Genomic DNA, 27,425 nt, shown 5'->3' with positions numbered 1-27,425 from the left:
ATTGCCTCTTGGGGATAAATAAAGTCTTTCTGATTCTTTCTGATGAAAAACCCCATATAATGTCACATCAGATTACTTGGAAAAAATTTAAGCAAAAAATTTAAGCTATCTAAAGCAAAATTAGATCTAATTTTTATTTTTAATGTAATGGCATCTTTGGAAATTTCAATAGTTGTGTTTGTTTGTCTTGCTGCTTAGAAGATCTATACCAGTCTCTTGTGTCAATGGTGATGATGATGAAGCCAATGAAAAGTGTGGATTCACCTTAGTTTACTACTAAACTGCAGTACTGTGTGTGGTTCTGGAAACTTTTTCTTGTCGAATTGCCACAAATCTAACAAAGACTCTAGACCCAAAACTCAACATTTACTAATAATGTCGTCATAGTAACCTCTTGACAAGTAAATAATAATAATACTGTTTGAAATCTCTGTAATATTTGTTGTTTGTTGATTTGGTGTGTTGTTGGACGAGTCTGGCAACGCATCAAAATTATTTGGACATCTGAGAATAGTAATTTTTACTTTTTGAAAGGCTCCGTCAAAAGATTGTTCTTTCACAGATCCTCTACACGTAAAAGTATAAAGAGCTTGCAACACCAGTAATTATAGTAGTTTTATTGAACACTGAAACAAACTTATATGTCCGTCTCATTGTCTTAGACATGACTATCTGTAGATTTCTACTTTCTGCAGAACACAGAGACAGACAGTGATAGATCACAAAGATCCTTTGAATAATGACAATAAACTTTCTGCTACTTTCGTGATGGTAGGCAGTGGGACAGTTTATGAAGTTTGTTTTCTGAAGTTTCAACTGCTATAATATTGTGGTTTTTGGTGCAAGAAGTGAAGCTAGGTTAATAAATTAATAAACTGGATTGATAGACTATTGGCCTGATGAAATACCCGCTAATTATTGGTTATATTAAGTATCACACAGAAAAACCAGGGGAAATTGTGAAATTGAAGGCACCAATACCACAAACATGGTCAAGAGGTTAAGTTCTAGCCGGCTTTATAAGCTTTCACCTGTCAGTCCGCAATTTGAAATCAAGTGTTTAACTTTTAAAAAATCCCTCTGGAATTATTTTTACAGACCTATAAAAATACTTTTTCTTCTGTTAAATTGAGCATTTTACCCAGGGAGCAAAATCTTAGGTGTCATTACATATAAAATGATTTAGATGTTTGCGTCCTTTCGAATACTTTCTAGGCTTTTGATCATTTGCATTTATGCTAGATAAAGTGTAGTGGTGCAAACGCTTCAGTACAGTGAAGTAATCACCTTTGGTTCAAATCCCATCCTTATGTGAATGTTCTATGTTCCTACAGCACCTTCAGACCGGGTCCCTCCCATCATCCGCCAAGGACCAGCCAATCACACATTAGCTCCTGGATCCATGGCTCAGTTACACTGTCACATCATGGGCAACCCCATGCCCAGCATACAATGGGAAAAAGATGGCCAAAGGATCCTGGGAAATGATGGTCGAATCAGCTTGATGGAAAATGGAACTTTTCAGATCACCAACCTCCAGGTACTGGAATAAGACTTATACTCTTACATTCATTTGCTGTTTAATAACAATGCAAATATAGTGCGTTTCATTTTTTTCCAATCCCATGTTAACGAAGCCGTTTGCTTTTTAAACTCGCGGCTTTTCTATGATGACATTCAGCAGTGTGTATTTTATAGTCCCTGTAATCCCACCACACTCATTAAAATGTATCCACTGTCTGCATGTATCAGTATTAGCACATCAAACATGATGTAGTTTACAGAAGATAAACCTAATCCAAGAGATAAAACAACAGCTTTAATTCCAGGAAAGTATGAAGCATTTAAACAGAGGACAATTTTACGGTTGACTCAGACGATGAGTTTTTATGAGCGGAGGAGAGGTGGGGAACATTGAGGTGTGATCAACATGACAATGAGCGTGTGAGGCCATTAGCGGTCGTTAGCGCCGTCTTACTCCATGCTAATGAAATCTATTCTGCCCAGAATTCCCTCCTGGGTACGAAGCAGCACCTGAGGTCACCGCAGCCTCGAAGAGACTCGAGGAGGCGTGCGCATTAATTGATTGTGGGTTCTCAATGATTAACGATCGCTGAGACTTGTAATTAAATCCTCAATGCATCAGTACAAGTGAGGACTGGATGAATAAAAGAGAGGGCTAGAAACTGAGAAACAGGGGTGAGGGAGAGGATAGAAGCAGAAATAGCTGAGACTCAGAGGCCTAAAGTACATTTTAAGATGCATTTGTGTCATGGTGGAATAAAAGGAAATGTCTTGACAGCTGAGAGTACCATCTTGGAAGTGCTCAGCCTTTGGAACTCATTTGAAGCTGTCAGACAGCATGTTGAAGTTCTCATCAGACTTCAATTCATTTTGATCTGGAACATCAAAACCAATGGTATTTATGGCCTAAGACTGCAGGAACAAGATCACAGAATTACACATAAAAATTATTCATTTTGAAATGTTGTTCCATAAACTTAAGAAGATGCCTTGTCAGTGATGTCATACATTTTTTTGTGGAGTCCATCACTAACACAAGGAATCAAGACCCAGAGTCATGTCAAAATCCATCGTCTGTGTTGCTGTACAGGCAAGTGGTTTGAGCTGTAATGACGGTAGAAAAAATCCCAAAATACAGTCATCCAAGCAGCTCTCCTGCTGTGAACTAACGTCCTTTCATTTAGTACACAGGCTCGTCATCTTATAATATTAATTTGTAGAGAATTTACCTGTAGAGTCGATAAAGTGCATTGAAAAGAAAGTTGTTTCATTTTGATTATGTTAGCATGACAGCATGTGAATATTTAACCCAGCTGTCACTAAACAGGATGTAGATCTGATATATAATATGTTTTATAGGTCTTTGGTAACGAACTAAAGGTCTGGGTAAATGTTTAACCCAGTAATGGTTAAGTAATCCAGGATTTTTGCTTATGAAAGTAGATATCTTGACATTTCGGCAACAAATACAAAGACAAAATAATTATTTTGACATTGAAGTTTGGATTTAAAAAAAAACACATTTTGTATTGGACACTAAAATTTTAGTAGCAGATCATTCAGATCACATACGTTGTGAGATGGGATTCAGTAGGTGCCCACCCACACCCACACTGGAACCACCGACAAGAGTTTTTGACATGCTTTGAGCCATACTCCCTCTCAGTGTCTCAGAAAAACCCAATAACTTTTCATTCTGTTCTATTTACATGCTGCCTAATAATGTGTTTAAAAGATGCCATTGTGACAGGAAGTAATGCTATTTGTTACATCATAGCTTCATTGCTACATTGATAATCCATCAGCTATAAAGATATTTCATTCATTGCCACAAATGTCAACACATTTTATCAACATAGTCCAGTTCCATCAAATGTCCCATAAATGAAATGCAGTCGTTTTGAAAGGAACCTGTTACTGATGATGATGATGATGATGATGAAAAACAGAACAGGGGACATATCAGCTCTGGGTGCTGCAGCACCTGCCACTATATATCTCAGGGGACTCAGCTATAAGTCTTCTCATGTAGGCTAACCAAGTGACACACACTGTGGTTAAACATCCATTTGACCCATGGCATAGGATTATAAGAGATTCAATTCAAATAAAGTCTTTTAGATAATCCCCAAAGTTTGATTCTCTTCATCTGGACGCAGCGTTTTCAGTGGGAGAAACGTTTCGTTACTCATCCAAGTGACTTCTTCAGTCTCAGCTGACTGCAGGTTTCCCCAACCTTATAAACAGTACATTTGCATAATGACTGAAACCAGCCCACTGAAGGAACAATGGGCTGGGAGGTCATTTCCTTCATCATTATTATATTATTATCATTAATATGCAAATTCCCATGACCATAGAAGTCACCTGGATGAGTGAGAAAACGTTTCTCCCACTGAAAACGCTGCATCCAGATGAAGAGAATCAAACTTTGGGGATTTACTTACCTGGATGATTGAGCATGCATCAAGATGTTTTAGATAATGGGACTAAACTGCTTTGTTGTTGGTGATATTTTTTATTATACAAGGATTGGCTGTGGACAATGTGTCAAAGCAATGAAAAGAAGTTGCTAAGAAACAGATTTTCTTTTTCTTAATAATATATGTTAAAATAGGTAAAGGCAAATGTTTACAATGCTTTTTCAGTGATTGATTTTTTTTTTGTTGCCATCTACACTGACAGTTGTTAAACCTGGGGTAGTTTAAAAGATTCATAATGCTCATTTTAAAAAGCTCTTCTATGAATTAGCTCTAAAGTCTAAACATATTAAATACCAAAATAAGCATAACCTTTAAAATGGACAAACAATGAAATCAGACATTTAACTCAGTATAAATAAGTCAATTTCCGCTGTGCCCCTGGAGTAGGACAGATGGTCTGTTTGTTCCTTGTACCCTGGCAATGAGGAGATGCCATTATCCTGGGATCTCTGCCAGACACACTCTATCGTTGTCCGTCACTTTGGTGCCAAGACTCCCAGGCCAGACGGGACGTGTATGTGTGTGTGTATGGCGCTGCTAAATCGTAGCAGGCCGTGCGGTACGTTATAGGGGCTACTAATGTTAGATAAATAAGGAAGCGAAACAGGTGAAGGCCAACAAAGCCTGGGGAGTGTGAGAAGGACTACATGGACACAGCTAAACAGATTTCTGGGAGTAATCAGATTAAAGCAGGAAATCAAATTCCTATGTTGACTTTAAATCCCGGCATACACGCGTTATAGTTGATAATCAGATTCTCCTTCTGCACACACCCAAAAATAGGCTCTGACATCATTATCACCCTTCTGGCTGCTGATGTGCAGGATGTTCATGCTGGTGCTTTTGGGATGGGGTGCAGGTGGAGGGTAAATGAAAAAGGCACCGATGTTCACATTGCTCTGTAGGACTGCCAGATTATTTCTGCAGATTGTATAAAAAAATATCTCAAAGATCAAATATGTGCTATTTAAAGCATAAAAAATAAACATTGACATGTGCCTTCTTTAGGATTGGCGCTCCTCCCTTCTGCTCTCCTCTTGCCTCATACATTTTTTAGAAATGTGTTTTGCGCGCTTGCCCAAAGCTGCCAGCCTTGATTAATAGTCAGGTGTCCCAGCTATTTACCCCACCCACCCTCTGTGCGGAGTCCCTATCCACCGATCAAATGCTACCATCTGGGGGCCCCCTTTTTCCCCTCAGACAGACGCACAAGCCGGCCTACAGGTCAACTCAAGGTCAGGGCCTCTAGAAAGAGGAGAGATGAGTCACCCTGAGCAGGAGGGGAGAGGGACTGAGCGTGTGCACAGTGATCAGCGAGGCATTAGGTGTGAGAGGTTCTGCTGTCCACATCTTCTGCATAATGTGAAAGGTTTTCATTGCAAGTAAAATGAGCTGATGTGGCAGAATAAGTGAGTAAGGGAAGGCTAATTGTGTTTGCAGTGGATTTATCAATTGCCATGTAAATTGATGAACTACTGAAACATCTCACAGCAAGCAGCTGAAAAACTAACTGCAACCACACACACAGAGCTGGAAATAATTATGTATAGAGCCAGGAGGCCTCGTAGGCGTAACTTATATTAACCACAGTCTTTTGTCTTCATCATTTATTGCAAACGGAGCTGTGACACATGGAGTTTTAAATGTGTGTTAATGCAAATAGTTTGTTTGACATATTTTCTCACATAAAAGCACGTATTACCTCTTTCCCATCAATACAGTAACAATCGCCAAGGAGTTCAAGGGAGCAGAGGGTAGTTGCCTTCTGAGGTTGCAGCCCAAGAAGCCCTGACATTATAAGCACTCTTTCTTCACCAATAGGAGCGCTAACATAACCTAATAGCCAGCTGGAATTTGGCACAGTAACAACTACAACAACATCAATAAGACATTTTTTTTTTTTTTTTGGAGCTGTGTGTTTGCTCTGTGTCGTAGGTTTTATGATGAAAACAGAGTCGGAGAAACATGCTTTTATGCTTTTTTTTATATATAGGTTTAATAGTTGCTAGTGCTGCAAAAGTATATTATTACTTACACCAATCAATTCACATCAGTAGTGTGCTACAGACCTATCCTGGTGTCAGAGCTAACGGGAAATTTAAGACACCTGGTGATGTAGATTCCTCTGATCTAGAAGGACTTTGTGTTATTTACCAGCATGTATGCTATTTGATTAGCCAAGTGGTGGGTGCTCCGTTTACTTAAGTACACATCTCAGTATGTTATGGCTCACACACAGTAAATATTCCCACCCCTTTCTTGATGTTTTAGCACTGTTTAACACTAACACTGAATATGAGATGATTTTTAACAGAATGAATGAAATGAATAAGTGGTCAACCTGAAGGGATAAAGTTTAAGTAATTAAAAAGCATGTTTAGAGGCACTGCTCTTGCAAACTGCTGCTACCTTTAGTGTCACAGTGAAAGACCCCCTAGCAGCTTCTTCTTGTAAGCAATTTCACAGCCCACCTAGCTTTTGGCTTGCTTTTCCAAAAACTTAATAGTATTCAGCTAAACACACACTCGTACACACAGGCACATTTATCACACACTTCTTAATTACATCTGCTCATAGCCTGTCCAGAATGCTAAGTAGCTGTTGAGTAGAAAGACTGGTGCCTCAGACATTTCTAGACCTCTAGCTGGTCATTAAAATTCTGTCCTTTGATCCTTTGCTTTAACTCTCCTCCTTAGATGAGAAACATAAAAGCCACCAGCTTGACTTTAGCTTTGACTTCAGATAGGTCCACTGAGATTCTATCATTTATGGAGGAAAATAAAATAACTGCATTTGACAACATCCCTGAAGTAGAAGTTAATTAAAACAGATGTTATGTTGAGGTAGCCTAATCAGAATGGAGATTGTCATGTGTAAGTGATTCCTGGGAGAAACAGATTTTTAATATACTGTTATGACGAATAAAAGCAGAACAAGATAAACACATTGTAAATATTATTTCAAGTGCCTTAACAGAAATGTGATTTTTTTTTAAGGTATTGAACTGTAGATGATAAATCTTGTAGGATGTCACTATAGGTCTAAACAATACTAATGAACTCCATCTGAATTACCATGTGGCCCATGTGCCTTTAAACTTCATCTGTGAGTTGTTCCATCAATCAGCACACCAGTGACTCTGTGCTGCTGTCAGAAGTAGATGTCATTAAAAGAATCACAGCATTCAGACATGAGCGTTCTTCCAAGAATCTCATGACATATGAATGTGTTGGTGTTATGACTCACTCAGTACTCTTAATTTTGGAAAAGTTGTAACGGCTGTCTCACTTACAGTAACAATCGTGTTGGATTTTCAACACATCATTAGTATGAATGTTGGTCAAAGGGCAGAAGCTTCCTCTAAAGACTCGAGGCATCTGCAGACTTTTGAGGACGTGCTGGTGCTGCTCTAAAACATAATTAAGTGGCATGTTTAATGGGCATGCTGTGTTTTATTTTGAAACGTCATTTATTTTTCTGCGCTTTTATTGTGTCTCACTTGCTGCCCTCTTCATCTGCTCTGGGTAGTTTAGTATGGCTTTCTTTGGAAACGTGCTGTGGCACGTCTGCTAGAATGGCAGCCTTGGCCTTGGGTATTATTAGCCAGTGTAACAGACAACACATGGGTAAAGCTAGCCTCCAGGCTGTCTCTGCCAGAATGAGACTGTAGCTGAAAACAGACTTAGATGCTTTTTATAGTTGTTCTTAATAGTGGATGAATCACATTTGAGTATTTCTTAGGTCTTTGATGACAGATTGTTCTGTGGCAACACTAATATAAACTAATGTTGAACTAAACTAGTTTAGCCTTATAGTAATATAAAGGCTGAGAGCCGGGAATTTGAAAACAGTGCCTTCAGATAAGTTTATTTAAGTATATTTCATATCTCCTTTTATGTTGGCACACCACAACAGCTTGTCCAAGCACAATGAGTCAGCAACATGGGGCGAAAGGTTTCCAATGTTCCTCTTGGTTCCTGAATAAAAACAAGAGTGGCACTAAGTGGCCCAGGTCTGAATGAGAGAAAGCCACCTGTATGGCAGATTGATGAAGGTAGCAATTTTCTATATTCTACTTTTCAAAAGGTCTTTAGGGATGAATATACACAAAGCTAAAAGAAGGTTCATCTTTCTTAGACATATAGCCACAAATGGGAGCTGCATGATGCTACAAGTTGACAGTAATAAGCACATTTTTCTGTACTGTGAAAGTGCATTGAAGGTATAGTTACCTGGTTGGCTTTGCATTAATAAAATCTCCCTGCTCCAAAAGCTTTGCATCCACACCAACTTCCAACTGCTCAGCACTCTCTCTGCAAACAATCTGTTTGGAGAGATATGACATTTAGTCTCAATCACTGGTAATGAGTGCATTACCACAGTATCACACACACGCATGCACAATAAACTAATGATACACGTTTTACTGTTGCCAGGAAACAGACTCTGGGGTTTACACCTGCCTGGCTAGCAGCTCCAGCGGAGAGACGAGTTGGAGTGGAGTGCTCACAGTCAAAGGTAAATTGTCTCTGTGTGATTTAAATACATGCAAATGGAAGCTCTATGAAGTGTCTACATATAACACAGAGATGCTACATGTGACGAGAAAGAAAATGTCCATGTATATGAAGTGCTGTTTAAAAAAAGTAATGCTGATTGTCACTTGTTAAATGTCTCCTTATTAAATGTGGGCAACTTAAAATTCATCAGCTGTGACTGAGTGTAGGATGTGTGACTTCACTGTAAAAAGCCAGAGTGTAGGTAGTGTTCCTCATGTCTGTGTAATTGCTTAAATGAAACAAGTAGCTGGGTCTAATTAAAGCACTTAGCCCCTGCTGTTCCTGAGCCAACTGCAAATCTAAATGTCAGCAATTGTATGCATGTGAATCCTGGGGTGAAGAGAAAGGACAAGAGAGGTAAAGCAAAGGTGAGAATATGCTGATGACCAAATTTGGGGTGCAAATGTGAGATATCATCTGTCTTAAAACACCCCATTTATTTAAGTGCTTTGTGTGGCTCTGCCCTTTTTTACTTTCTCTGCAGTGGAGCAGGCATTAGCACATAAAATATTTCAAGCAGTAAAAGATTTGTTTATATGACATTAAATGAAGCCTTTAACGACTTAACAAGCTACTCTGATAACACCTAAGTCTGTTATTTGACTATTAGTGTCAGAACAGTTGGCTCGGGTGTAACAGCAAAATCACAAAGTCTGTTAGAAGTGAGGAGCTCCACCTGCGGCGATGAGGATGCTAATGCTCAGTCAACATTAGTGGGACTACAGAGAGGACGTAATGAAACAGTAGCACTAGAGCCAGCTGTTATAATTAAATGTGCACTATTCTCTTTCACCTTTCCTGCTACTCCTCCTTCTTCCTGTTTGCTTCCCTTTCCATTCAGAGAGCGCAGACGTGTTGGTAGCTCAGGCCACTGAACCCTTCCAGCTGCCAGGCCCGCCACATAAGCCCATAGTCACGGATGTGTCCAAGAACAGTGTCTCTCTGACCTGGCAACCCAATGCCCACGAGGGAGGAGCCGCTGTCACCTCCTACATCATTGAGGCCTTCAGGTAAGTTGACATTGCTATGTTAATCCAGAGCTCTTCATTTCTCTTATACTTTTTGCACTTCTCACCTGTGGTTGTGTGTCTGGATGTAGAGTGGGTTATCTACCAATCAGAAGGTTGGTGGTTTGATACCTGGCTCTGTATAGCGAAGTATACTTGTGCAAGATACTGAATCTCAAGTAGGCCCCGATGCAGCAATCAGTGAGTGTGTGAATTTCAGCGTTTTTTATCATTGTGTTTGTGTGAATGAAGTTTGAAATTAAAAAATGCTTTGAGTGCTCAGTTACAGTAGAAAAGTCCTATATAAGTACAAGTGCAGTTACATTTGTCTTCTTTATTTAACAGTTTTAGGATTTTTTTCTGCAGAAGCCGTGCTCCTTTTGGAACCAAGAAATACTAAATACTAGTTTCTTTAATGTGACTCCAACTTAAACTGAGTAATAATCTGGCAATAATAATATTATTAATTTGATGACAAGTTGCTGATAAGTCGCTAAAAAACACCTTGACACCTTAACAACCTAAAATAATATTGTCTTTTCTCTTGTGGCTTATCTAAATCTGAGTGGGCCTCCACAGAACCCTACAGGTATCTTCACCTGAGCAGAGGTCAGCCTTGGATTAATTAGACCCAGAATAGATTTAGCTAAACAGGGCGGGTGGTTCGGAAGGAAGCCTCTAGATGAAGATAGGCAAATGAAATATGTCCTGCCAATTTGATAAAGTTGGGGACACCGGCAGCGCTTAATCAGATCCAGACGTCCACTGTGTCCCATGGCAACGCCTGAACATTTCAGAATAAAGCAAACGGATTTTCTCTAAAGCAGCTGGAGGGGACCACAGGGATGTTTACAATAACATTTCCTTGCCTGAGGTATAAGGCTTGTTTGTAGGAGCACTACTATGTCTGCTTATGCCATATGTGGTATGTAAAAGGGTTTATTTAATGCACAAAGGCACACTTTCCATTTTCCTGCTGATGCTGTATCGATTTTGTCTTCTGTACACCTGTGTGAACTCTCTTCCACCATAAAGTTGCCTTGAAGCCAGTACTCAGGGTGTTGTGCTCACTTACGCACACGCACACAAACACACGCCACACACACATCCAGACACACACACATGTGTGTGTATTCATATCCTTGTGGGGACATCTCATTGACATAATGCTTTCCCTAGCTGCTTACCCTAACCCTAACCATAAAAAATGAATTCCTAAACCTAAACCTAACCATAACCAAACTGTAACCCTGAGACTAAAACCACATTTTGAGTCTCAAAAATGCCTTCAAACTTGTGAGGACTGGGATTTTGGTCTCTGTAAGGGCTGTTGGTGCCCACAAGTATAGTAAACTTCCAATGTTTGGTCCCCACAAAGATATGAATACACACACACACACACACACACACACACACACACACACACACACACACACACACACACACACACACACACACACAGTATTTTAGAGCCACTTCCCCGTTGGTCTAATTGTTAGAATTCAGCATAAAGGTAGTTCATGGTGGAGGAGGCCTTTGTGACTGCCTCTCTGCCAAGGTGATGGTAAATTCACAGAGGAACAGAGAAAGGCAGCAGGAGGAGGGATTGTGGTTGGCGGTGGTGGAATAATGCATCTGTCTGGGGCAGTGCCACAAGGCCAACAACATGCCCTCATTTTATGTCAGCAGCTGTGCCTTCTTGCAAGCCCAATTACATTATTCATCAGGACAACAAATAGTATTACTGGGAGAAGATCTTTCAAGCACAAAGTTGTGTGAGCTGCAAAACTTCAGCTATTGTTTCATAAATAATATCAGCACCTCGAGGCGACTGTTGTTGTGAGTTGGCGCTATATAAATAAAACTGAATTGAATATTAGAGGAAACCAAAAATAGATCATGCTCTTGCCCAGAGAGCTTCCCATGCATTGGTTAATTATGAGGTTACACATCAAGTCGGTATTACAAAGCAGCTTGAAGCTGCTTGTCACTCTGCCTTCTTGTTGATAAGACCTACATATTTGCTGTTTTGTTTTCAAACATATTATGAGGAGATTTACAATATGACTGAGTAATATGAATTACTCACGGTAACATTAAAAAGCATGTTATAGAAGATATAGAAATTGTTCATATAGTGAAAATAATATGAAGGTTAAGCTACTGTTAGCCACTGTCTAAGATGGTGGAAAATGCTATGCAATACAATAATTCAATCGAATATTAGTCATCAGTTTACAGCAGTTGTTTATTTTACCTGTTGTTGTAGTTCAGTTCATATTGTAGGAGAAATATGGGAATAATGTGTTTTTCCTGAAATTTAGTTGATATTTTCTGTAAAAGTTAGAGACTGATCATTTCTTTGTAAGTGAGCAAGTAAGTGGAACAAGTGGGTAAAAAAATCCCTTTTTAATTGATGATTGATTTTATTAATGATTTACTTTTGTTTTCTTAATCTTTTGGTTAGACTCTGGTGGTCTTTATTCCCTGGATATTTGTCAACAAAGCAGAAAATAATCAGCAGATGAATTAGGTTGCAGAATAATCTTTAGTTGCAGCCTCTTCAAAAAAATTATTGCATGAATAACTGGACGGGCAATAAGAGAGTGTATCATCTGCCAAGGTCACTGACGTATTTCACAAGTTCACAAGAATCTTCACATCAGCGTCGTGAGATTCTTCATTTTCTCTGCTCCACTTTTCAGGTGGAGCTTTCATTCAGTTCAGTTTGGAAGTTTTGGAGTAGTCATGCTGAGAGACAAAGAGCAGTAGGCACATGCAAGCTAATTATACTATAGGAGGCCTTCAGTTTTCAGGCCCCTCTTCTGTTTGGATTCGGGAGACAGAAACTATCTCTACTTTTAAGATTAAGCTTCAAACTTTCATTTTTGCTAAAGCATATAGTTAGGGCTGGATCAGGTGACCCTGAATCCTCCCTTAGTTATGCTGCAATAGGTGTAGGCTGCTGGGGCATTCGATGCTCATAGGAGGTCATATGATTGTTGGGTTTTTCTCTGTATGTATTATCGTAGGGTCTACCTTACAATATAAAGCACCTTGAGGCGACTGTTGTGATTTGGAGCTGTCTAAATAAAATTGAATTAACCTCTTAAGCCCCAACGCCCCCTGATACAGGGGCAAAAGGCAGGAGATCAGGTAGGCTTGGGGCTTAAGAGGTTAAATTACTAGTTATTAGGGATGTTCCTAGTGACTAATTTTGTCAACTTAACGAGGAAAAAAATGAGATTAACTGTGTAGTCAAAACTAAGAGACAAATATCAAGTTAGATTTGACAAAAGTTTAATGGACAATGTCAAAAAGTGTCTAAATAAGGAAAATATTGAACCATAAATCACATTCCTCAATCATTAATCACACTTTGCTGCTTAACTTTGTGGCATCTTGTGCATTATGAACATTGCATGTTATACACCAAGCAGACAATGAAGAAGCAGAAAAACCATGCATTATGAATGATACACATTGTTCTACAGTTTGTAACAAGTTTTACCTCAATAAAAGTCCAAATCTAAAACAATAACAAAACAATAAATCATCCATCCCCCCCAAATGACTCAGCTCCTCATCTTATCGCTAACAGAGAGCCTATCCACCCTTCGGAGAAAGCTCATTTCCGCTACTTGATCTTATTCCTCTGCTTTCAAAATAACTAACAATAATAGGCTTAACAAAAAGATCAGACCTAGATTAACTGAGTTATGGAGGTTTTCTACAACAATACCAGGGCTGTAGCTCCATGGCAGCTGGTCGCAGATGGCTGCGTAACATTTGGGACGCAACAATTTATCGACATTGGGCATCATTTAAAATGTTAAGAATAAATGACTAGTACATCTGGTACCAACCATCAACAGAAGCAACAGTTAGTCATCTAGTCAACTAGTCGTGCACATCTCTACTAGGTAGTTTGAGTACATTTTCTTGATTATAATAATATACTGCCACTAAATATCGCACTGCTTATCTGACTTTTTTTCATCTTCTGTACTTTTACAGCCAATCAGCAGGGAGCACATGGCAGACTGTAGCTGACATGGTTAAAATGGAGACACACACCATCACCGGCCTTCTTCCCAACACCGTCTACCTGTTCATCGTCCGTGCTGTCAACACCTACGGCCTGAGTGACCCAAGCCCCATCTCTGAGCCCGTCAGAACACAAGGTCAGCCTGCACCCCCCTTTCACCAAATACAGCAAGACTCACACCTGGAGTTGTTAGAAACAGTGACTGTGTGTTAATGCGCTGACAGCATCACTCTATGTGTGTGTTTTCCCTCAGATGTGAGCCCTACAGGTCAGGGAGTGGACCACAAGCAAGTGCAGAGGGAGCTGGGAGAGGTGGCTGTTCAGCTTCAGGACCCCGTGATGCTAACAGCAGCTTCCATTAGAGTATCCTGGAACGTGAGTGGCACATATTTCCCTGCTTTTTGGGGAAAAGTATTCATTTGGGGTTAGCAAAGAGAGAAAAATAATCTTCCATTTCCTCTCCATCTCGCCGTTCCGTCATCTTCTCTCATCTTCCCCCAATGCGGACCTCAATTTTTTCCAGGTCGACCGTCAGTCTCAGTACGTCCAGGGCTACCGTCTGTCCTACCGGCCCAGCGGGGGAATGTGGCTCCTCCAGGACATCAATTCCCCCTCGGAGCGCAGCACCGTCCTCACCGGCTTACTCAAAGGAACAGAGTACGAGATAAAGATCCGTCCCTACTTTGATGAATTCCAGGGCAAAGATAGCAGAACGTTGCTAGTCCGGACCCCAGAAGAAGGTAATAAGTCTGGTAAATGAAGAAATGAGTCTGTAATCAAGAAATCTTCAAAGAAAAGTGTTTCTAATAAACTGGGCTTGGTTTTCTTTGACACTGCAGGGCCTGTACGGCATTTTCATTAGCCTGTATGACACCACATGAATCTCCGTTATGTTATCTAATTTTGAGGTTAATTTTATATCCTCTGGAATTTGAGTTCATCTATACTGATCACTGTTTTCATTAAATTTGTGTGCTGCAGTTTTGGCAGCTAGGGGTTTATATTGGTTGATCCAAACTCCAGAGTAAAACACAAGGAAGGAGGCATATGTGCCATGAGCACTTATGGATTGACCTGCCTGAATAAGGAACATCATTAACTTATATACATGTGTCTTCTCTTTTATTACTTTATGTATTTGTTAATAATGACTGAGCTATAAATATGTGAAGGGGTTAGGAGCACACAAGTGTTATTTTTTCCCCACTCCTTTTCAAGTGCAGGTTGTATTTCCATCCTGTATATCTGCTCTACTTTGTATACATATACATATGTATTAGGGGTGGGTTTTGATTATCGATTTATCGATTAAAATCGATTCTAGCTTGGATAACATGATATCGATTCATTAAAATCCTGAATCGATTTTTTTAATATAAATTAGGTTAAACCTCACAAAATTTCCACAACCACCAAACAACTAAAACAGTAAATGAGTAAATTGTTTTGCTTCCACCACGATAAAATCACACTTCATGCAGAGCTCTCTCTCTCTCTCTCTCTCTCTCTCTCTCTCTGTACTTCAAGAACAGTTTCCCGTCTAAAAATCTGTTTTCTGCATTATTCGCTTGCTTATTACGCACAAGTCTACCGTTGTTTACAGCGCTGTTGGCCGCTGTTTTTTTTTCCTTTTACTTCCGAAAAGAAAACCTCATTTCTACTGTTCAGTAGGCTACTGAACAAACTTAAACTTTTTAAAATTATGCAAAATTTCATAACGCTTAGCCGTGTCTCTAATCAAACCTCTGTAACTTTGCTCTGCTTCACTTCAGCAGCATCAGGTAATGTTCATATGTTGATTAATGGTTTTCTTTCGTTTTTGATCTACTGCAGAATATTTTTATAAAATCCCAGGCCAGGAAAGTCGCCTTCATGTTTTTCTGTGTTTTATCCTCAGCTACTTTGACACAAAGGCATCTGCTGTGATGCTCACATCTTTGATAAAGTCTCGCAAGTGTCAGCTTTCTTGTTATAGATATAAAAATATGGAAATGTACTGATGCATGATCTGAATTATAATATTTCTGACTCTCAAATCGAATTGAATCGAATCGCGGATCGAATCGATTAGGGACCTTGTGAATCGGAATTGAAACTATTCTAGAAATCAGTGACGATACCCAGTCCTAATATGTATATGTATCTATATGGGTGTATGTTCATAATTTACTGCGCTCAACTACTCTGCTCATCTTGATGAAATGAGAGAAATGTTCCTCCCACCTCTCACAGTACCCAGTGCCCCTCCCAGAGCTGTTACAGTGTCAACAGTGAAGCTCGGCAACAGCTCCAGCTCCAGCATCAGTGTCTCCTGGGAGCCGCCACGCAGTGACACGCAAAATGGCATCATCCAGGAGTACAGGGTAAACAAACCTCAGCCTAGTCAAGTCACAAGTCTCACACTCAAAGTGCCTTGAAGTGACTGCTGTGATTTAGTGCTATAGAAATAAAATTGAACTGAATTGAATTAAATAAAGCTTTAGTGGGGGCAGCACTGTGACTGCCCAGGAAAACCTCTGCAATGTGTAGTAACCACTCTCCGTTCACTGCCTTCACACTTCACACAAGAAAACATCATAGCTGACATGTAAGTAGTGCCTTACACACAAAATGTGTACTCACTGACCCAAATGTTAAGGCGGTTCTCTTATGAAATCACTGCTAATCCCATAAGATATAGATAAAAAGGAAACAGCGGGTAATTGGTGGATTGTGAGTATGATGTTTTCTTCAGTCAGGATAAATGGGAAAAGAAAACTTTACATCTGATGTAGTTTTAAGCAAAAAAGGACAGTAGTTAACTAGTTTATCTTTGAATTAAAATGTGAAGTATTTAAAAAAAAGTTAATGGCAAATTTTTCTGTATGCAAACAGGTTTGGTGCATGAGCACTGGTGATGACAACCAGACCCGATACTACAGTAACAAGACAGTGGATGGAAACACGTTGTCCACGTTGCTGAAGGGCCTGATGCCCGGAGTGCTTTACCAAGTGGAGGTGGCAGCAGTGACTAGCGCCGGGATTGGCACTCGCAGTCAGCCGGTGCCCGTCCTCATCAGTGAGTCCACAAAAATAATGAGAATAAAAAGTGGGCCAAGGTGCGAAAGTAGATGAATTAAGTAGACACTAATCCCAGAGGACGCAGGAAAATATTGAAGTCCATAGTGCGGCTCCAGCAATCACATACCTAAAACATCCAAAAACTTGTTATTAGAAGATGCTAATTAATGTTACATCTCAGGTTATGTCATCATCACCTGCTTCAGGTTTATTCAGGAAAGAGGTAATTATGTCCACGGTTAATAGTTTAGTTTAGTTTCACTTTATTAAAGACACACACGGTTTACTGATTGCTATTTTTTGGAGTATGAAAACTAAACAAACCAGCCAAAAATAAAATGGTTCAGTAATCTTTGGTCTTGTTTTTCTCCTGTAGAGCTGCCAGCTGAACAGCCCTCATTAGCAGGTGGAAGCGGAGGCAGTGGTGACAAGACCAATGGTGGTGAGGAGAGCAGCGTGAGTCTAGCTGAACAGATTACAGATGTGGTCAAGCAGCCGGCGTTCATCGCAGGCATCGGAGGAGCCTGCTGGGTCATCCTGATGGGTTTCAGCGTCTGGATCTACTGCCGCCGCAAGAAGAGGAAGGAGCTGAGCCACTACACGGCCTCCTTCGCCTACACACCAGCAGGTAAGGATGAAGGATGATAAAGATGACCTGAAGCTGGGATGATACTTATGAAGGAAGTCGAATCCAGAATGCTGCCATTGACATATGTACAGCCAAATAAAAGGAAAAACTTACAAATAGTTTCAGTGTAATTCCCTCCTAGGCTAAATTTGGGCTTGAATACTTAATAATCTTTATATATACCTACTATTTAGGTTCTGTTCTCTGTACTGCAATAGTATAAGCTTTAATACATGACTAGAAGTTTAAGTATGAACTCACATAATTATAATAATCAAAAAATAAAAACATAGATGCACTTTTTTGTGCTTTTGGTGGACATGAGAACAGCTGACTCTACATTATTAGAATAGGATATAGACTGAAGGATCTGTAAGAAGGATAACAGAATAATTTGTTTGTGAATCCCTGTTCCTCTGCTCATCACTCTCTTTCTCTCTTGCTTTTGCAGTCGGTTTCCCTCATGGAGAAGGACCGGGACTAAATGGAAGGTAACTGGTTTATATCCTACTAGTGCTGTTTCTGTGTGAACTAGTAGGATAGGGTTGCTAAGCAAAGACATACAGACATTTCTAGAATTATATCTCTGAACTTTGTGATATTTTATTATGTGAATCTTTTTAAATTCACACCACATTTCTCACTGCATGCATGCAGTTTTTTCTCTGCCACTCTCTAATTCCATCTGGACAGTTATACTTGATGTTGTACTGCCCCACTACGACTTCAGCTAATGCCAGAGTGTCTCTGTAGGCAAGGAGTGCTTGGGGGCAACATGGGCAACTACCCATGGCTGGCAGACTCTTGGCCCACCACTAACTTGGTTCACAATGGCAAAGAGGCCGTCAACTGCTGCCCGGCCAATCCCGACACAGCTGAGAGATACTACAATGGTAGGAGTGTCTGTTTTTGTGATGCTGTGCTTACAACAACAGGAGCTTTGCTAAATCCTACCTCCATCCCTGTGTAGAAGCTGGCATCTCCAACTACCTGAATCAGACTGAGAAGTACAGCATGGGAGGCTCCACCGAAGGTCCCATCTACAGCACGATTGACGCCACCAGCGAGGACCTGCACAGTTTCACCTACGCCCAGCACAACTCCACCACTCCTTACGCTTCCACCTCCATCATGCCTTTCACCAACCAGACACAAGTTCCACCCCACGGCGGTGAGCAGCAAGACGACGGCCACTGGATTACCCAGCCCGGTCCATCTGGAGCTCAGTACGCCCAGCTGGACCGCTGCAGTGGTGAGGAAGGATTTCAGTTCTGTGAATTTGAAATACACGTCTGTCTCCTTTTGCGTTGATTACTTCGAGGAAATAAGAAAAAAAAGGTGAAATGTAAACCCAAAATATGCCAAAAATATGACTTTAGATTCCAGTGTTTCCTTACTTTCCTTCCTTACCTTCCTTCCTTTTACATGGATATTTTGTCATCACTTATTGATATGAAATCAGCTCCAGCTTATCCGGAGGAACGCCTTGGTGTTCCCCCAGATAAGCTGGGGGAGGTGGCTGGGGAGAGGGAGGTCTGGGCTTCTCTGCTTAGGCTGCTGCCCTCAAAACCCGGCCACGGATAAAGTGGATGAAGATGGATGGATTATTGATATTAGATTTGAAACAGTCTGCATCTGCCTTCAGAATCGCTTCGGATTTTAGATTGTTCTGCTTTTCTAATGAAAAATACTAATCAGAAAATAGTGTTTTTGTTCTTTGTGGGCTATGTAAAAGCTTGTTTGTGGACTTGAATACAGAGCAAATTGAAAATGAGCATTTAATTCTGAAAGTCCAAAATACACAGAACCAAGGTGAGCAGGGGAATCAAAAGCTAACAGAATCACAAGGAGAAATAGAATAGCTGGGAAACTCGAAGCAGGGAGGCACAGAGCGAGGGTACACACAGCTGTGAAGGATGAGGGACAATGCAACAAAAAACAGAGGAAGACAGAAACAACACACACTCACAGAATAACAAGGGGACAGATAACAGGTGGGATGCAACAACAGACATAACGAGATGACGAAGAAAACTTGAGACACGGAGAACGACCATTACCAACGTAAAACAGGAATACACATCCAAATGTGACTCTGGGCAAGACAGCAGGAGTGGACTTGGGTAACAATGAAAGACAAAGGAACACAAAAACAAGAGTGAAAGAGAGCAATCGTTCTATCTGCCAAGGTGACAGATCGAAAAGTTTTCAATGAATGCTGATAAAAATTTGTAGGGGGGTAGAGTGGGCTTGTGCTAACAATCCATGAAAAGTTGCCTTACGTCCACCAATGGTCCATCACGGTCAACTTTATTTATCTGTTTATTTGGATATATTGGTTGAAAATTGACAAAAAGCATGTAGTGATGTCACTTTTACATTTCACACCTGCCTTTCTTGCAAACTTCATAAGAAAACAAAATGAAAATGTACAAAATACAAAACTACTCCCTTAGAGAGTGAGCTGAGGTTTGTGCTCTCCTTCGTGGAAGCAGTTTGGCCAACATGCACTCAGTCATGCTACAAATCCTACTTTGCTGCCTCCGTGTTGCTATTTGTGAGCCACAGGCCTGCTGGGGTATGTGTCAAAATACGGTCATGACGAATCAGCTTATTGTGCCAGAACCTCCCCTTCAATTGAATCGCTGCATTTATTTATGTATGTCATTTTTTTAGGTAAGCCCAAGCAGAAGGTGATGGGTAAGGCTGTAAAGACCCCATCTCTGACCTGGATGGAGTCCTTGCCCCCGCCTCCGCCCATAGAAGAGCTGAAGCAGTGTGAGCAAGATGACGAACTTCCAGAGAACATGGACCTAGGGTGAGTCACAGTCCTGCCTCCTCAGATGCACATCTCTCTGAATTAGTATGACACTGTTGTATCATCACTTAGACTTAGTGTCACCTCTAACAGCTGCATTAAGTATAAAAGCCAGCATTGCTCTTAAGGCCCTGCCCTTAACAACTCAATTATCTCAGCCTTGGTCAACTTCTTGACTGATTTAGCTGTTTTCCCCACCCATGAAACGCAATTAGCAATGTTGACCCTTACCACTTGCACTCTGCAGCCTCATAGCAAAACTCATAGCTGCAGTACCATTCAATGGGAAGCTTAGCCTCCTGCAGTTTTGCCGTTGGCGAAGCCTCCTAACTTGAAAGAACATCATTAATCTTTAAATAGCCTCTTAGCTAGTTGGATTTGAAGGTATCACTGAGTAAACAGGTTGTACTTCGACAATAATTATGCAACACATCGAGGTGTAGAGCCGCACACGGCCTCGCTGAGCTGTAATCTGCTTCACTGTGTATCTAGATCGGATGAGGAATGGTGTCCACCCCTCCCTGAGAGGACATACCTGATGGAAGGCTGCGAGGACAGACCTTCGCCCCCTCAGAGGAACAACGCTTCCTCTCCAGCCACCTCCTACAGTCACCAGTCAACCGCCACGCTCACTCCGTCACCGCACGAGGAGCCCCAAGCCCACCATGACCTCCCCCGTCAGAACCAATCAAACAGCCAGCAGTTGTCACGGTACGTGCTTACTGTATTTTCTAAAGGTTGTGTCCATTTAACTGCACTGTGTCAATGTGTTTAAGTTCAGCAAATGTGCTGATGGAAGGGGATTTCTCTGCTAATCACAGTCATTTTACTGCTTACTGTTTAGTGCTTCATTCACTTCTCAGTAGAATTCACAATTACAGATAAGCAGCCTAGCTAAATCGAGTGCTATTGTCAGATGTGACAGACAGAATAAAATGACAAAACCAATAAAATCACATTATTAATCATGCCAAAAATCATGTGTTTAGCTGTATAGTAAACCTCACTCCTAAACATTACAAGATTTAGCTTCTGCTTCAGTTTATTTTTTGCTCCAGTAACATGCTGCCCTCACTTCCCAAAGCAGAAGGTTACCCTGCGGTCCCATGCCAGTTCCCCAGGCACCGAGCCCGCTGCTCACCCAGTCCAACCCCAGCCTCTCCGGCCAACAGCATCACAGCTCATCAGAAGTTGGCATGCTGCAGTGCCAGAGTCCTGCCCATCGCTGCCTCCAGAGCCAGGGCCCAGCTCTGAATGAAGACAGCATCAGCACGACCACGCCGGGTAAAGTGGCTGACGTGCACACGCATACAGAATACAGAGTAGCAGCCCCCACCCTGGAAGCTGATTTAAAGTTGATTTAGTGTTTGTTATGTGAGTAATCCTTCTGCATCGTCTCCTTGCTATTGATTATTTATACCTTTTCACCCACAGTGCACAGTCGCTCCTCCCCCGCTGATACAAGTACTCCACCAAACCAAAAATCAAGAGTGAAAAAAAAAGTGTCTAAGACTTCAGCTTACAGAAGAGACATACAAGGAGGTGGGCAGATTCAAATATGTGAATCACAGATACTGTGACTGTCCACAGCTGTTAGAAAGGCAAGATGAGAGGCTGGCATTCCTGACTATGGATGGAAATTGTAATCTCAGCTTACAGACTGTAATATGTTTACTGGATAAGCATGATTATTATCACTGGAAACGGAAATAAAAATCTGAAATTGCAGTCCACTGTGAATCCATAGCCTTGGCAGGAACAAGAACAAGACCTTTCATCTTAATAAGTGAATAATCATTTCAATTTCCATCAAGAAATCAAGACTGTAAGTCTCTTCACTTTTCTCACTTAGCAAAGAAAACAAAGAGAGAAATAAGAAAAAGCTGTCATTTTTTGGAAACTAAGAAAACTGTTTTTTAACAGAAACCTAACAATGAAAATGGAAACAAAAAGTTCTTTCTTAAAGTTTTAATGCTCTTTCCCTGTATCTCATTTTTTTTAGACCTGCCCCCTCCTCCAGAACCACCCCCAGAAGAGAGCCGGTTACAGGACCCCCAGGGGTGCATGGAGGCCAACTGTGTGACAAACGGCACGCTGTCCTCCCTGGAGAGGACTGAATATAGCATTAATAGCCAGCAGCGAAAAGGCTCGGGACAGAGACACACTGACAGTAAGTGTGTTGAATTTCAGCCATAATGCAGTTTAAGGTTAGACAAATCAAATTTAGGACAGAGAGTGTGGGCTCTCTTGGAAATGTTGTGCTTCTTGCAGAAGAAGAAAGCGGAAGAAAAGGCAGCACTTATGCACTCGGCTGATGAAGCCTCTTCCACATAATGATGCACCACGGTCCACTACTGCACTGCAGTGTTACACGGGAGAGTGAAACGGGTCTGTTTGCAACATGTCATTCTTTATAAATGACTTTGCAAAATAACCGTGAAGCCAGCTCTCCTGGCCATTTTCAAAAACAAAAGGCATGGCTCAGAGAATCTAAAAACCCTCCAGCGTGTATCCCTCACAGAATATCATGTGAAAACTCAGTGTTGTTTTTCCAAACCCAACTCCAAAAATAAATCTGGGTAAATGTGTGGTTATTGAATTCATTTGGATGGAAATGTATTCAATTCAATTTCAGTTTAACTATATAGCGTCAAATCACAACAGAAGTTGCCTCAAGGTGCTTTATATTGTAAGGCAGGGGTGTCCAACTCCAGGCCTTGAAGGCAGGTTTTAGATATTACCCTGGGTCAACACACCCGAATCAAATGACTATGTCATTACCAGGCCTCTGGAGAACTTCAAGACCTGCTGAGGAGGTCATTTAGTCAGTGTGGACAGCGTAACCGCAGACTTTCGGAAACGATGACGCATTTTAGTCATATGATCCAGTCATGTGACCAATTAAACTAAGATTGCGGAGGGCGTTGTTTTGTTTGCTCTATTAAAGATTGACATCAGCCTGTACATGCTCCAGATAGCTTTTCTTCAAATTGTTTAATTCTCACTCACTTTTGCAACTTTGTACTTTTGCGTTACTCGCAGCAACACCTCCACCTCATTGTTAGTCCATTTAAAAAACTTTTCCTCGACATTTTGCCACGGCGTTTTAAAGAGCCGGAAAGTAAATAAACAGCAGACAGAAATACCGCAGGTCAAATCATCTTACGTTTCACGTATGCGCAATAGAGGACCATAAGCGTTTCAGTGTGGATGAACAACTGTTTGGAAACGATAGTGTGGACGTGGAGTGTTCTTAGACGAAAACGCAGTTTTCAAATTTATCCGGATTAGTGTAGACGTAGCCTACATCTGAAAAAGTGTTGTCCAGATCAGCTGCAAAATGTCCAAATGCACCTTTATTTTCCCATTTGCATCTGTCTCTCCAGATGAGGAGATGATCCTGTACAGCAGCAAGGCCGGTTACCTCTCCAGAGGTCAGATGTCTAGTAACTGTTCAACTACAGGAAGTTCCTCATCGAGAGGCTCCACAGGCTCCCGGGGGCTCAACTCAGCCAGGAAACACAATGAGGTAAAATTCTGCAAAAAAAACCAGTTATAGAGTTTTGTGCACCTCTAATGGTTTTAATAATTGATTCTTTTATATATTCATGAATATGAGAACAAAGCCTCTTCATGGGATTCAGTTTAATCTACATATCATTACTAATATGTGAAGGCACTTCAGAGAGGGCTTCTACACTCCCCCCCACACACACTCACACCGTCATGCTCTCAGGCCCATTCATACAGATCTGCCACTACCATTTGCTTCAAAACCTTTACAGTAAGAAACAATGTTAAGCCTACACAACCACTGCTCTCTCTGGAGTACACTTCTGAGGGCACACTTAACTGTGGGAGCACTCTTTTAAATGCACTCCCTGCAGGCTCCCTTGCGACGTGCTAGTGTCTTTTATGGTGGAGCACGCTGTGCCAGCTGAATGGAAGGCTCTGAAGGGAATTTGTGCTTACAAAGTTTGACATTACTGTAGGTAGGCAGCAAGCTGGGTAACCCAACAGGAGCTTAATCCAAAGTGATGGGAGCTCTTTAAAGTTAAATTCAAATTGTATGTAAATTCAGTTTGTAATCTGTGTTTTGTATTGGTTAACTGCACGGAAAAAACTGAAAAGGTTGTGTTAATTAATTTCATGCAGGCACAATGCTGAAAAGGATCAGGACAAATATTTTCTTCTATGTAATTAAATGGATAAAATAGCTTTCAGCCACAACTTTGACTCTGGTTACTTTCAAAATTCAGTGTTAACCTACATACGCAGTGGTTTATGAGACATGGTTAGTGCAGCAGCTTTGATGCATTCCTTTAATGCTGTAGCTGTTAAGCTTACAGCTGTAACCCGAGGCATCACTATAAAGCTGCATGTGTGAGGAAACAGAGAAAGGATGGCTCTGTCACGGGTCACTTCTCAGTGCACATCAGACATGAGTGTTGCAAAGCAACTTGTAAAAGTGACACACATGCACAATCACTCTTTTCTCTTGCCACACACACAAAGGTTCCTTATATTCCCCTCCACCCCCTCGGTGGAGAACTAAAAAACACCTCACCCCTGCTCCACATGCTCCTAACTGACCCACGCTGACCTTTTTCACACCTTCCCAGGCACATGAAAGCACAATCCTCCTTTGCAATAAAGTTACAGGAAGCCTGGATTAGGTTACCTCTTCCTCATGTGGTGTTATTGCCTGCTTATCATGTGGCCTTTGATGCAGACGGCCAGTCTAGGATGGGCGACGGAAGGGCAGCAGATGTCGTCAAGCCTGTTAAAAAATGCTCCGAGGCTAGGAACTAAATAGGCCACTGTAACAGTGGTATTAGAGAGGTGTGTATGAACGTTTGAGACACTGAAGTTTTTTTCATACTTTTTATATCTCCTTTTAATTTCATAGCATGTTTTGTGAAATCCATCCATCCTGACCTTTGTATGAAGTTAATTAGAGTAATTAGAGTAAGTAGCATCACTTTTGATTCTTTTGAAACAATCTTTCTGGACTGAATGCAGAATAATGACAATCAAAATGCAGTGCATGACACGATCTTCAGAAACTGGAACAACTGGCAGTGCTTTAATATGTGTTTAATATGGGGAACCTAGTCTGCTCAAGCATAGTTCACATGATTGTTTGTACAGCACTTTGGTCAATCTGTGCTGTTTTTAAATGTGCTTATAAATAAATTGATTGACAGTCAGTAAAATGCACTATATGCATAAAAGACTGCCTCAGACAAGCTGTTTTGCCTCCCTCTGCCCTTTGAGCTAATTTTCTTCTGATTGGCTGCCCCGCATGCTTTTGGTTTACATCCATAACTGTAGCAGTATACTGTAGATGCGATTAAAAAAATAAGGAAATGCATTTTAGATCCACTTGGAGAGGAATTCCTGTTTGTAGTAGCAACTTCACTGTGATCAGCATGGAGCTGAAAGCTTAATTTTCACATTAAAAGATGAGTATTAAACATTGCATCATATTATTTGCAACACTTGCATGTGTTTTGTGTTACTGCAGAGCTTCCAGAAACAGATTTTAGCTTGAAGCTGTTTTCAGCATCCTCCGGTACATCGTGGAAATGTCAACAAGTCACTTAACTTCCTGTTAAGTGGTGCTGACCCAAAATTTACAAGATAGATGATTACTGCAGGAATGTGGCTCAGATCGAGAGGAAATTGTCTGAAGTTCTTCACCCTGACAGCTAAACAGTCTTGATAAAAACTGATTCAATCTCCATGGATGGATTAAATTGGCCCCTGATACCAAGTTGCTGCTAGAATAAGTTGTGTACTACGGTGTCCTGATAACTCGTTCTGTGAGACTGATTGTTTAAGCTACTGATGTTATATTTCTCTCTTTCAGGAATTAAGATAAAGAAATTCTATCAGTGTACCTTTGATGATTTGATCACCCTCCTGCTCCCCGCCCATCTAACCACTGTGGAGACAATAAGCTGAACAAGACATGGAGCTTAGGGTTTCAGGAACCTAGAGTCAAACCTATGTTATTGCTGTAAACAGACTTTACATTCTGCTTTTGGTATTGCTCCGAATATTTATGAGCCACTCAGATCACTCCTCACCTTTGGTTTGTAAATACCTGTGTCTGTATTTTGTGAGCTCTGGATACAGGGGTAAAAGATGTATATTGTATTTATGAGGATTAAAAAACCACAAACGTCTGATATTTAAAAAAACAAACAAACAAACAAACAAAAAAAAGTCTTCTTGAATGTGCCAACTTTTTTTCTCAAAATGTATACTTTTTGGAAAAGCATTAACTACTGTTGCACTCTTGTTGTGATGGCAAAACAACAGAAAATATGAAGCACAAAGTATGTTTTCTGGTCGAGAATGAGGGGTGGGGGGGGGTCAGAAAAACCAAAACGAGCTGGGTCTCGCTCCCAGATGGACGTCTCCGCCCCCCAGCGCTTCCCCACCAGGATCCCTGCTGCCATGTTGTCCGCTACGAATGTCATATTTTTCTATGTTTCCTCTGGTTTCTCTGCTGCAAAGTGTTCCACTCTGCAGACAGACTGACAGACAGACTTTATGAAAGTTTGATTGTAATCCCTCTGCTTCCCCTCTTGTCTGTCTGAGTGGCTGTTTGCTGCATTTGTCAGATGAAATGTCAATATACTCCCTCCAAAACAAACAAACAAACAAACAAACAAAAAATGTCTGTGGACTGACTTTTTTGTACTCTTGTTGTTTTGTAAATGTACAGTAAAACACATTTGATGACCTCTGCCTGTACTCATTCTTTTTTCAGAAAGCATAAGACAGTGCATGCATTTGTTTGTTTTTTAACTGTGCCACAGTTGCCATTAGTTGCCTCAGTGGTGGCTTTTTAAAAACTCTATATCAAGGGTATTAAGACTTTTTGTCTGCATTTAGCGGTGTGTGTGTGTGTGTGTGTGTGTGTGTGTGTGTGTGTGCATGCATGTGTGTTGGATTTTTTTGTGTTGTGTTGCAGTGAATGACAAAGTTACCTTAGGTGAAGGTAAGTTCTGTCGCACACCGAGTCAGTTTCTGAAAGGTTTTCACTATTACTTATTTAATGACCGTGCTTCATAACTGATCTACATCGGAATAACTAACCTCAAACACTAATCAGTTATTTAGTAGAAAAACAATTTTATGCAAACTGGCATAACTTTTCACAGGGATTATAAGAGCTCTATATTTTTTACGTAAATCAAATTAAATCCTCCCACTCAGTTCAACAACATTCAACTCTGTGGATAAAAACCTTTTAAAAGAACATTTTTAAATATTATGTATTTCCA

General features: G+C 40.8%; 1 protein-coding gene across 6 annotated transcripts in view; it reads left to right on the top strand.

The window, feature by feature from the left end:
- Window positions 1–26,882, top strand: part of robo3 (roundabout, axon guidance receptor, homolog 3 (Drosophila)) — a 166,724-nt gene extending 139,842 nt beyond the window's left edge. For 3 of the 6 annotated variants that reach the window (XM_026183139.1, XM_026183137.1, XM_026183141.1), the window contains 19 exons: window positions 1,335–1,540; window positions 8,444–8,525; window positions 9,408–9,576; window positions 13,591–13,757; window positions 13,875–13,996; window positions 14,145–14,361; window positions 15,854–15,984; window positions 16,496–16,679; window positions 17,058–17,309; window positions 17,761–17,800; window positions 18,063–18,202; window positions 18,280–18,561; window positions 19,986–20,127; window positions 20,620–20,838; window positions 21,212–21,411; window positions 21,562–21,669; window positions 22,130–22,297; window positions 23,514–23,656; window positions 24,860–25,993. In XM_026183139.1, the coding sequence (XP_026038924.1) occupies window positions 1,335–1,540; window positions 8,444–8,525; window positions 9,408–9,576; window positions 13,591–13,757; window positions 13,875–13,996; window positions 14,145–14,361; window positions 15,854–15,984; window positions 16,496–16,679; window positions 17,058–17,309; window positions 17,761–17,800; window positions 18,063–18,202; window positions 18,280–18,561; window positions 19,986–20,127; window positions 20,620–20,838; window positions 21,212–21,411; window positions 21,562–21,669; window positions 22,130–22,297; window positions 23,514–23,656; window positions 24,860–24,943 (3,056 nt within the window). In that variant the 3' untranslated portion in view covers window positions 24,944–25,993. The other 3 variants (XM_026183142.1, XM_026183138.1, XM_026183140.1) reach the window with 2 other exon arrangements.
- Window positions 26,883–27,425: the final 543 nt, after the last annotated feature.

This window comes from Astatotilapia calliptera, chromosome 10 (genome assembly GCF_900246225.1).
Source record: "Astatotilapia calliptera chromosome 10, fAstCal1.2, whole genome shotgun sequence".
In the NCBI taxonomy this organism is placed as follows: Eukaryota; Metazoa; Chordata; class Actinopteri; order Cichliformes; family Cichlidae; genus Astatotilapia; species Astatotilapia calliptera.
Note: the sequence above shows the minus strand (reverse complement) of the source record. Positions and strands in the feature narration are given on the sequence as shown.